Genomic DNA, 11,574 nt, shown 5'->3' with positions numbered 1-11,574 from the left:
ATGTCATACATGAGCACTTTTAACCCCTTCTCTTTGTAGTTGCTCTGTCATAGTGAGGTGAGTTACTTTTGGTTTATTGGCAAGAGTTTATTGTAGGAACTTGATCTGCAAGAAGATACAACAGAATTTGCACAGCTTATTGGAAGGTGAAGATGCACATAGGCCTCTTGCTTAGTTACGTTATTTTTTAATTTTCTTGGGTTTTTTTTTTTTCTGTGTTCTACTTTAGACAATGATTGCTTTCCAGCAAAAAGTTTTAAACTTGATCAAGTGTTTCAGAAGACAATGGCCTTTATTTTCAAGCTCTGACAGGACTACTGTATGTGGAGCAGACTGCATGCTGATGGCATTACAACTGTCAATGGCTGAAGTCAATAAACAGGTTAGCATCCTTTCAGTACCTTTTTAATACTTAATACATCTCAGACTTGGCTTGCTTACTGGGCTTTTTGCCTAGGCACCTACCTGAAATGGCTGGTTTGGTTGCTTCATTGTTGCTTTAACTGAGTGCCAGAGGCAGCAAAGCACTAAAATTGATACGATTAAGCACACTGTTGAATCAGGGCTTAGAAAAAGAACTGTAAGACAGATGGGAGAATAGAAGTGTTTTAAGTGTGTATCTGAGTTCTAAACTTGAATATTAAATACTAGTTTATTTTTTCTGATTGTGTAATTTCTGTCAATTTCCATGAAATATTTCTTCTGTGCTGTAGATCAGGGTGGGACAACTATGGTGTTTGAGATGCATCTTTAGTGAGTGCTCCGAAAATGCTTTGGAATGATGTGAGAAGAATATGAGTACAAAATTGATTTGGTATAGGCTGCATGAGTTGTTCTTGCATTAGTCTGTTCTTGGCTGCTGTTTTTCCTGAGGCTGCTCAGATGAAGACCTGTATATGTAAGTTGTGAGTGTGCACTCAGTACCACTAGGAAATGTATGGCTTCTTTGCATGTGTACAAGATGTCTGTCAACTGATGAATAGAAGATGTAACCCTTGAAAGCCTCTTTAAGAAGTGCTGTGGCTTGTCATAGCTGGAATGCTGGGCTTTAGCAATCACCTGAAACATACCAAAAGCCGTTGCAACATACAGACAGGCCTTTGCATCTGTCTCCTCTAACGAGAACAATTGCAATAGTCACTTTGATAACCTAAAGATTTCTTTTTAGGTCAATATGCTTAATTATTAATGAAAACAAATTGCCATTTTTGGAAGTCTTGCCTGAATGTTGCATAGTAAATTAAACATGTAGTACAAATCTTTAGTTAAAAAAAAAAAATCCAAACAAATCGAAAACCTGCTTCAGTTTGTGCACTCCAAGTTGCAACGTATTATTTAAAAAAAAAAATCACTTACATTGGAAGACATTTGTATCTTGGAAGATATATTTCCAGAATCACTCTTTAATCTAACTGAATTCATCACCAGAAAAAGCTTTGTAGTGCAGAATGGGGTTATCTGTTGTCTAAACATTAAATATAAAACTAGTCAATTCATCCTCACTATAATAAGTATTGCAACAGAAATACTAGAATCCTGAGATTCTACATTGGTACTTCGTGGAATGTATTAGATTCCAGCCAGGATCCCAAGGTCCTCACAACACCTGTGTAGTTAAGGTTAACAAATGATTGTGCATCAAAATGAACTCTTGGAGAATTGATAAAGGACATTAATGCAAAACTACCTGTGGAGGCAATCACTGCTTGTCTTGTTTGTTGCAATTCTCAAGGGAGATCTACAAGTTTTCTGAAGCTGACCCTGGGAAGTAAAATGTGTTATTCCAATTACAATTGGATGCCAAAAATTACAGACATGATAAAGATGATATTTTTAGGGTTCATTTCTAGTTCTTTCCTAACAGCTTACAATAAGCTCTTTCCTTCCCATAGAGGTAACTGGTTGTTGTGGTTTAACCCAGCCTGCAAAGAAACATCACAGCCACTTGCTCACTCTCCCCCACCCCCTTGGGAATGAGGAAGAGAATGAAAGGGGAAGGAGACTCATGGGTGGAGATAAGAACAATTTAATAATAATAATATTTTATCATTATTACTTTTAATTTTATATTATATAACTGTATATATAATTATATATACAAACAAGTGGTGCACAGTGTAATTGCTAACCACCTGGGGACAAATGCCTGTATTGTCCTGGCAAACAATCCCAAAATAGATAAGATCTGAAACCACAATCTTGGATGAGTGAGAGGCCTGAGAAGAGAGCGAGAGAGTCCCCCCAGAAGATTGATTTCAACTTCCCTGCCAACCCTCATCTATATACTGGGCATGATGTTGCATGATGTGCAATATTTCATTGGCCAATGTGGCCCTCAATCCTAAATCTAAGTTCAAATCACAAGTTAGAAATTGTGGATTCTTTGTCCCAGCTATGCTCCCCTTCTCAGCCTGTTGTGCTCCTGCACACTGGCAAAACATGGGAAGCTGAAAAGTCCTTGAGGTCTTAGCACCAACTACAAACATCAGTGTGCTATCAATATTCTTCTTGTATAAATCTTATATTAGATCCAAAACACAGAGCTAGACTAGCTACTAAAAAGAAAAACTAACTCTGTCCCGGCTGAAACCAGGACACTAGTTTGTTCCACTTCATTTTTTTTCTCCTCCAGCAAAGATTCCTCTCCTCTAGAAGTATCTTTTTCTTTCAGAGATGATCTAACAAAAATTGAAGCAGTTGTTTTCAACTTAATTAATTTTGAAATATACTACTTATACTTCCAATCTGAAGAAAGACCTAGAGCTCAAAACTTACTTTATTTTTTTTGTGATTACACTAGTTGGTCTAATAAGACAAATCACCAGTGTGTATAAATCTTATCTTGCGTGTATGGATTAAAAGTATTTTAGCATTTGCATGTGCTGCCTCTGAAGCTCAATTTCTTCAGTTGGATGCCCGTTTTGATATTTGTAGTGTTAGAGTAAAATATGGCTGCTTTATTCTGTTCAGCACTGAAACTTCCAACTAAGATGCAGAGTATTACAGTTTTAGTCATGTCCCTTGTTAGGGCTTTGATTTGAGTACAATAACTTTATATTGTTAATATGACATCTGTAGAATAGAAGTCTATTGTGATAAAGCCAATTACTGCCTGAACTAACAGGCTATTGACTGGCTGGATTGAAAAAAACAAACAACAAGCCTACCACAAAAAACAAAAACCTAGTTTCTTTCTCTAGGATCCTGGATAATTTTAATAGATCTGGTGTTTTAGCTGTTATCTCTATATGCAGTAGAAATGAAAAATAACAAACCTTTTTGCAGAATTCCAGAAAAGTTTTCAAGTCTCATAATGTATTAATGTTAAATTTCACTAAGAGCAAGGATAGCAAACAGTGTGATAAACATTGATCAAATAGCAGGGATGAAAGGGGGGGGAAAAAAACCATCTGTGCTTTGAATTCCTCTGAAAATACTTTGTGTTGTAGCATAGTTTAAGTCATATGGCATAAAGACAAGTGGCATATGGTCTGTGGTGAAAATTAATACTTTTACCTAGACTGATTAGTATAGATCTCAGAAGTTTCCCTAGATTTTAGAAGAACCACCTTTCTTAAGGTTTGAAATAGAAATAACAATTTTCAAGTTGAAATTCAGTTGAGGGTAACTGCTTTAGGCTGACTGTTTGCACCTGTGAATCAGGAGGAATAGAAGATAGGTTATTAGGCCAAGTAATCCCTTGTCATTTTCAGGTGGTGACTCTCTTAGCTACTAGTGGGGGAAGCTGAGACATCATATAAAACAAATATTTTTCCTGAGTCTGTGAATTTAAATTCTCAGACTTGTCTTAAATGTTCTGTAAATCTGTCTTCTAGCATTAGGACTATTGAGACTGGAGGAAAAATTGCTTCCTTATTGGTTTTAGAAATGTTTTCCCTTTAGGAATTTGTGTTTGTTTCTCTCTGATTCTGGATGAAATCAGTTTTGGTGTGTGGTTTAGTTCTACCATGTGCTTGACTGTGTGCATTTTGTACACTGTCTGAAGAATATTGTGTTCTGTTCAGCATCCTGTATTCTTGAAATGTTTTCTTAAATTGTCTTATTTCCTTGTTGGTGAATAAAGAAAAATGCAAGGTTATTTTACAGGGTTACTCCCTTAAACTTATTACCTTTTGGTAATAAGAGGCTCCAACCAACTTTGTAGCAATTTTATATGATATGCTGCTTGTAAAATATTGTAATAATGCCACCAAGAGACACTGTCTTGGCTGTTCTTCAGTATGATTAATTTTCCACAGAATCATAGAATGGTTGAGGTTGGAATGTACCTCTGAAGGTCATCTTGTACAACTTCCCTCCTCAAGCAGGACCACCTAGTGCCAGTTGCTCAGGACCATTCTGGATGGCTTTTAAATATCTCCAAGGATGGAGACTCCACAACCTCCCTGAGCAACCTGTGCCAGTGCTCAATCACCCTCACAGTAAAAAATGCGTTTTCTGATGTTCAGAGGGAACCTTCTGTGTTTCTTTCAGTTTGTGTCTATTGCCTCTGATCCTGCCACTGAGAGCCTTAAAAAAAGAGCCTGGCTCCATCCTTTTTACAGCCTCCCTTCAGATATTTATATACATTGCTAAGATCTCCCTGAACGTTCTCTTCTCCAGCCTAAAGAGCCCCAGCTCTCTCAGCCTTTCCTCATGTGCGAGATGCTCCTGTCCCTTAATCATCTTTGTGGAGGATTCACTGGACTTTGGACTGGCTGCTGTATGTCCAGGAAAGCTTGCAATACCTAAAAAATATTAAAAAAATGTTGTCCTTAGGCATGAAATGTTGATACTGGATTTCAGGCATTCTAAAATAAGAGTCCAAGGAAACTTAACATATGGCACTATCAAGAAGTGAAGATGCTTTATAATACTTTATTGTTTCTATGTCTATGAAACACAATACCTGCAATGTCTATCATGGAATAAAAGTATGGAACTTTTTTAACTTCCTTACACTACTAGCCAGTTGGCATATGCTTACTGCAAAACACCACATTATTTTTTTTAATTAATTTTAAAACTAGAGACTTGATAAATAGACTGTATAAGTAATAGAATACACTGTGACAGTGAGCACCCGATCATGAAGGCTAATATCTGGAGTGCAATTTTATTTAGATTTAAAATATTTTTGCAGTAGTAATATAAACTTTGCTAGTCTCTGCAGGTCCTTGGTCTGGTGAGGGAAGGTTTTGTTTTGATTTGTTAGTTACCATATTGAAGTTGTACTTCAACTTGGTACTCCTAGAGGTTTTTTTTCAAGACAAAGTGAGAAAACAACATTTTTTTCCTTCAACCTAATGTTTTTTTTGTCTGTTTAAATTGGGTTTTAATATGATTGTACATTTAATTTTTTGAGGGGCTGAAATGGAAAACAAGTGCTTTTCAGAAAACATATATGCCATTTTAATATTCTGGTAATCTGTGGAAATAGCATGCAAATTCATAATGTTGAGTTATTGGAACTCATGCACAAATTAGAAGGCAAAAAAGTGCTCTGAAAGTTATATGCATGAGTACTCTTCCATTTTCCTCCTAGTTCTTTGTCTAGGCAATATTAAAATAGTTGACTTTCAGAACTTTGGAATCATATATTTAACCAGCTCTATTGGGAAAGTCATGCTAAGTATGTCAGAACCCTAAGGAGAGATCTTTTGAGCTGGAACAACTTAAATTATTAGGATTGCTCCTGGCCTGTGTTTGCATTTAGTGTGTTCAGTTGCTAATGGTGTTTGTAGGTAATTAGTTCATTCAGATTAAAGTTGCTTAATGTGAAAATGTCATGAAGTAAAATAAAACCTTTGCACTAGACAGGAATTATCTGCCATTATTGACATAGCAAAGCAAGCCTTGTCACTCAGTCCCAGGGCATTTATATCATGTTGCATAATGAATTACTTGACCATACAATATTGCTTTTTTTAGGAAAAAAAAAAAATCCTTGTATACTGGGGAATAGTCTAGATAACAACAGTATGAACTCTAGAAACTGGAAAATTTGCTACAGTTGCAAAATTACTTGTTGCATATATTCTGAGGTCTAACTCAGAAGGACCTCAGCTGAAAAAGTTTAACAGCATGAAGTGGGGACTGGTATGTAGAGCAGGGTGTGGATAAAAATGAGAAGTCTAGTTGTGAAAGAAAAGGGGGATGAGAGCAAGTAGTAAGGAAGTCACAGATTTCAGGAGCAAGAGGAAGTGGTGGTGGGGAAGTATGTAGAATATAGTAGTAGTATAGAAAGGTCTGCTATAAACATGGCTATGAGAAAATAGACATTGGATAAGACACCAAGATTTGGGAGCAAGGTGAAAACAGGCACGGAATATGAGAAGGTATGGATGTGTAGGGAGATTAGCAACTCCTAGCTAGAATTTTTGAAAGGCAGAGAACAGTGCGGGAGTGGAAGTCCAGCGTCAGTGGTCAAGAGATGAAAAACAAGTTAATTCATGAATAAAGGACCACTTTCTGAATTACAGAGGCCAGAACTACGTATGCAGTCCTACATCCCAAACCCTTTGTTTTGTCTCTGTTACCTTTAGCTCAGTGTAATTAGTAGCAGAATTCTCTGCTACTATGTATTTTCACTTTTATAAATAGCATCTTAGTGCAATTCTTTCTTCCCGTGCATAACTTGGTTTACAGGGATTGAAACTAATTTTCTGACTTCCTCGATGTTGCGGTCTTTAACCACTGACAACACAAGAGACAGGCTCAGATTTTTCTGCAGTTCCTTGTACCTCCATGCTGAACTAATGTCTGATGCGCAGTGAGCTAATTCCCTCCCCTCTGCCCCAAGTGAATCACTTGGTTGAAAAAACAGGACTTTACAAAAAGTGGAAAAGACAATAACAGGAATGAAACAATATAAATAATCAAGTACAGTATGTAATCATTTCTCAGAGTGCAGCAATAACTGTTCCCTCCTCTAGTTTCCTAGTGGTACAACTGTATGGTAGCTGGCGTGCATCCTACTTCCTTCAGTAATACGTCACTCAGTTTGTGACTCATTTACTCAACTTGTTTTTAAGTTTCTGTGAATTCCAGCTCCATTATCTGTTCCTATCTGCTGTGACACTTTCAACTTTTTGTTTGCCATTGGTGCCGTGCTGCCATACTTGTAACTTCCAACTGAGCCAGGTTTGCCAACAACTTCAGTTCTTTAGTTACTTCTGCCTCATAAATGAGATTACCTGTGATGTTATAGACTACATACAGCCTCTCTTATTTTTAGTGTCTTCTGTTCTCCCATGTAGACATAACTTTTTAAGAAAAGGTTATTCTCATTTTTCCTTTTAGTTTAGAACTGCACAACAAAACTGCAAGCTTATTGCTTTACAATTAAGTGTTCACTCACCTAAGAAATGCTTAAGGATGATTACTTAATACACCCCTACATATAAATGTAGTAATAGCAGATGTCCCCACTTTGATGTAAATCCTTTAAAAAAAATACAATAAACTAATATGTAAATTAAACATGGTTTTAGTCATTCCTGTTGATACATTTTCTGCTTCTGTCCACCAAAGGTCAACAGAGCGCTCTGCTCAAGAGTTGGAAAGAAGAAAGGGACTGCTTGCTGTGATTAAAACCTCTTAAGTCACTTAGTGAAAAATTTGAATTTTCCTTTTTACCTAGAATAGGAAGAAGTTCTTCAGTTGCTAATAAAATGCTGTTAGTTATTTTGCTACCCATGTATTTGTTGTCATTCACCCACTTTATCTGCTCTTTTAAATTAACTCTCTGTTGATGCGTATTAATTCTGCTAATTTTCTGGCAAACTGTAATTCTTTTTTTTTTTGGAGGTTGAGGAGAAGGCAGAGGGGCATGTGGAATGTAATTTAATAATTTGACAAGGAGAGTGTGCCATAAGCTGGATATAAGATTGTGGAGTATACTGTATAGTTAATGTTAATTGTGGTACTAGTAATGGACAGGTGTGCATTGCTTTAATGTACTTGTTAGATCTCTGCAGCAGCACTATCAATGTTATGCTAAAGTGTAACTGTACTCACACAGGGGCCTTCAAGAAAGCTGGAGAGGGACTTTTTCCAAGGGTATATAGTGATAAGACAAGGGACAATGGCTTTAAACCGAAAGAGGACAAATTTCGATTAGATATAAGGAAGAAATCTTTTACTTTGAGGGTGGTGAGGCACTGAAACAGGTTTCCCCATCCCTGGAAGCGTTCAAGGCCAGGTTAGATGAGGCTTTGAGCAACCTGATCTAGTGAAGGGTGTCCCTGCCTATGGCAGGGAGGGGTTGGAACTAGATGATCTTTGAGGTCTCTTTCAACCCAAACTATCCTATGATTCTATGATTTTCCCAGATTACTTGCTTGAAGCAAGGTAATAGAACTAGATTTTCTGCCTTTGGGATGTAAACGCCTGCCATGCTGAAAACTGTTTGTGCAAATAAGTAACTTTATGTAAGCAGTGGTCCTGTGAAAGTCAGTATGTCCTTTCTTATGAGTAAAGTTCAATATACATACCTGGTGTTTTAAAGATCAGGACAAATACTGTATATAACAAAACTCAACTGTAAAGGCAAAGCACTGGAAGAACTTCAACTATAAGTAAGACTGTCATTATTATAAACTTAAATGTTTAGTTTATAGTAGTTTTTAAAATATATATACATGCAGCTTGTTTTAAAGTTATTTTTAAAGATTTGCTGAATACAAACCATAATATTTTTGCTTTTTTCTGTTTTATTAGCACCATGGAGATTTCACAGTGTCACTTAGTGATGTGTTGGAAACTTGGAAATATTTGTTACATGACAAACTGGGATTATCATATGAAAACATGAAAGAACCTGAAAATTATGCTGATCTAAAAAAAGTCTATGATGCCTTCTTAGCAAGAAGCAATATGTTAGATCTAATAGACATATATCAGAAGTGCTATGGTCTTGGACTTGTACCTGAAGATGAAGGCATAGCCCCTGTAAGTATTTTGTTTGTTTGATCTCTGATATTGGCTTTTCATATTTTTTTATTCCAGTTATGGATTTATGACACTTCTAAATATACACCAGGGTTCTGAATAATTCACAAGTTACTTTACTGTTCTATTGGGGAAGAAGATGAGTTTAAGTTACAAAATGTTTTAAAGAGATCTTAAATTAACTCCAAAATTATTTCTTTTTGTTCTGCTGCATGGGTGGGTGCCACAGCTCTTCTATAAGTATATAACTTTTTGCCAGAAAAGGAACTCAAAAATGAACTGGAGAGATTTGATAAGACTAGAACAAAGCTTAGTGATAAACATGTGTCATGGAGTTTTGGTTGTATGTTGATACACAGTCAAAACATTAATGGTTATCATGTCACGCTTTTAAAAGCAAAAAACTTCTCTATACTGCATGTAGTTCTATGTTAGTTTATTGCAGCTCTGATGTTCTTACGACACTGCATGTGAGACTATGCTCTAGGCTAGAGAAGTTTTAGTGTGTGTTCTGCTCTTAGTATATGAAAAACTAATTTGATTAATCTCTGTGTTGTTGGATAAAAATATATGTAAGTAGCATTTAAAATAAGTTTGAAACACAAGCATTCCACATGATTTTATTTGATACTGTGCTCTATAGAGCTTGGAAAGGTCAAAAGACAGAGGAAATAGGTAATGAAAAAATTTAAGAATGTTGGATTTAGATGCACATAGTTCTAGCTCGTAATGAAAATTAGAGAGGAGTTGTCTGCTTTTGCTGCTTACTGTCTCAGCATTGTAGACTTAAAGTTACTGTTTTTATCATCTTCTGAATGTGATGTATGTTTAATTAGATGGCCGTTTTAATATATGGGAAGCTATATCAGTAACTGAACACTAATTGAGCTGAGGTTTATTATGAACATACCACGAATTACTGGTTAAAGCACAATTAAACCTCTTTACCTTGCAGCCTTAGTAAGAATGAAAAGCTTACTCCATGAAAAAGTGGTTAAATATTGGAACAGGTTTCCCAGAGAGGATCCAGAATCTCATCTTTGGAGTTATTAAAAACTTGGCTTAGCGTGTCACTGAGCAACCTGGTCAAACTGGTCCTGCTTCAAGCATGGGTTTGTACTAGATGATCTCTATAGGTCCCTTTTAACCTAAATTATTGTATGACTCTGACAAGCATGCTTGTAACCAGGTTGCCTACTTCCTTAAGAGTTTAGAGAACCTACACTCACTCATGTGATTATATGCACAAAAGAGATTATAAGAAGAACTGAAGTTCAGGAAGGGCATGGAGACTGTGGTAATGTGTTTTTTTTCTGGTAACATTTTTTTTTCACATTTTAATGGGGAAGATAGAGAACTTGAGTGGGTTAATGAACTCTTCCTAAACATAGTATAGCATATTAAGTGTTCTCCAAAACATAAGCAGCTGCTTTTAGTGCAAGTGTGTTACGTAACTGTTTGAGGTAACTTTTCTAAATTAATTTGGATCTTACATCTCATTTCTCTACTAAAACTGTTGTGATTTTAAAGACTAAAACCAAAAGTAGGATGTAAGGGCTGCTCTAACATCAAAATGCTAGCAAACTGGTGGAGACATAGTTTCACCAGGTTTTAATACTAATTTTGCTTTTTAATTATCTTCATATTTAAGTTTATTCTAATCTTTTATTAAAGGTTCAACTGTTGGAATTTATTTCTGGCATAATGAATGTACAAGAAAATAATGGTTCTATTCTTTCTAATTCTACACCAGCCAATGGACAGGGCCAAGAGAATGCAAAGGTAAAAATTATTTTTGTATCTCTTTTAATATTCTGGATATATTGAAAACTTAAGAAGAAATATAATGTAGTTTTGTTTTCCAATTATTGGCATTAAAATGTTGCTGGTTTAAAAAACAGAACACTTGTATTCAAACTCTGTATCACTTGAGTATGTTGTAGGTGTGTGTATGGGGCTAAGTGCAGAAACTTGTATTCTGGAAGACAGTTCTTCTATGGCACACACTTGATGTAGACTTCATCTGCCTTGAAACACCAGGGAATGCATTTTTCTACAAGTACACCATCACTTAAACATTGTCTTCATTAAGAGTTAAATGATTTGCCCAATGCTGCGAAGTGAAGTAGCCTTTTATGAGGACATCACCCAGTGAGTGGATGATGGTAGAGCAGTGGATGTGGTCTATCTTGACTTCAGTAAAGCAGTTGACACAGTCTCCCACAGCATCCTCACAGCTAAACTGAGGAAGTGTGGTCTGGATGATCGGGTAGCGAGGTGGATTGTGAACTGGCTGATGGATAGAAGTCAGAGAGTAGTGGTCAATGGGACAGAGTCCAGTTGGAGGCCTGTATCCAGTGGAGTCCCTCAAGGGTCGTTACTGGGACCAGTATTGTTCAACGTGTCATCGATGACTTGGATGAGGGAATAGAGTGCACGGTCAGCAAGTTTGCTGATGACACTAAACTGGGAGGAGTGGCTGACACATCTGAAGGCTGTGCTGTCATTCAGAGAGACCTGGAGAGTTGGGCAGGGAGAAATCTAATGAAATACAACAAGGGCAAGTGTAGAGTCTTGCATCTCGGTAAGAACAACCCCATGTACCAGTACAAGTTGGGGACT

At 36.5% G+C, this 11,574-nt stretch overlaps 1 protein-coding gene across 2 annotated transcripts in view; it reads left to right on the top strand.

Annotated features, from left to right (window-relative positions):
- The first annotated feature begins 232 nt into the window (after positions 1-232).
- The window catches only part of PARPBP (PARP1 binding protein), a 53,844-nt gene continuing 42,502 nt past the window's right edge, over positions 233-11,574 (top strand). For both annotated transcript variants that reach the window (XM_086610306.1, XM_086610305.1), the window contains exons 1-3: positions 233-382; positions 8,722-8,952; positions 10,627-10,734. In XM_086610306.1, coding sequence (XP_086466432.1) covers positions 233-382; positions 8,722-8,952; positions 10,627-10,734 — 489 coding nt within the window. The remainder of the gene's footprint in view (positions 383-8,721; positions 8,953-10,626; positions 10,735-11,574) is intronic.

Source organism: Tauraco erythrolophus, chromosome 4, assembly GCF_009769465.1.
Source record: "Tauraco erythrolophus isolate bTauEry1 chromosome 4, bTauEry1.pri, whole genome shotgun sequence".
Classification (NCBI taxonomy): Eukaryota; Metazoa; Chordata; class Aves; order Musophagiformes; family Musophagidae; genus Tauraco; species Tauraco erythrolophus.
This window is presented reverse-complemented; position numbering and strand designations above follow the sequence as displayed.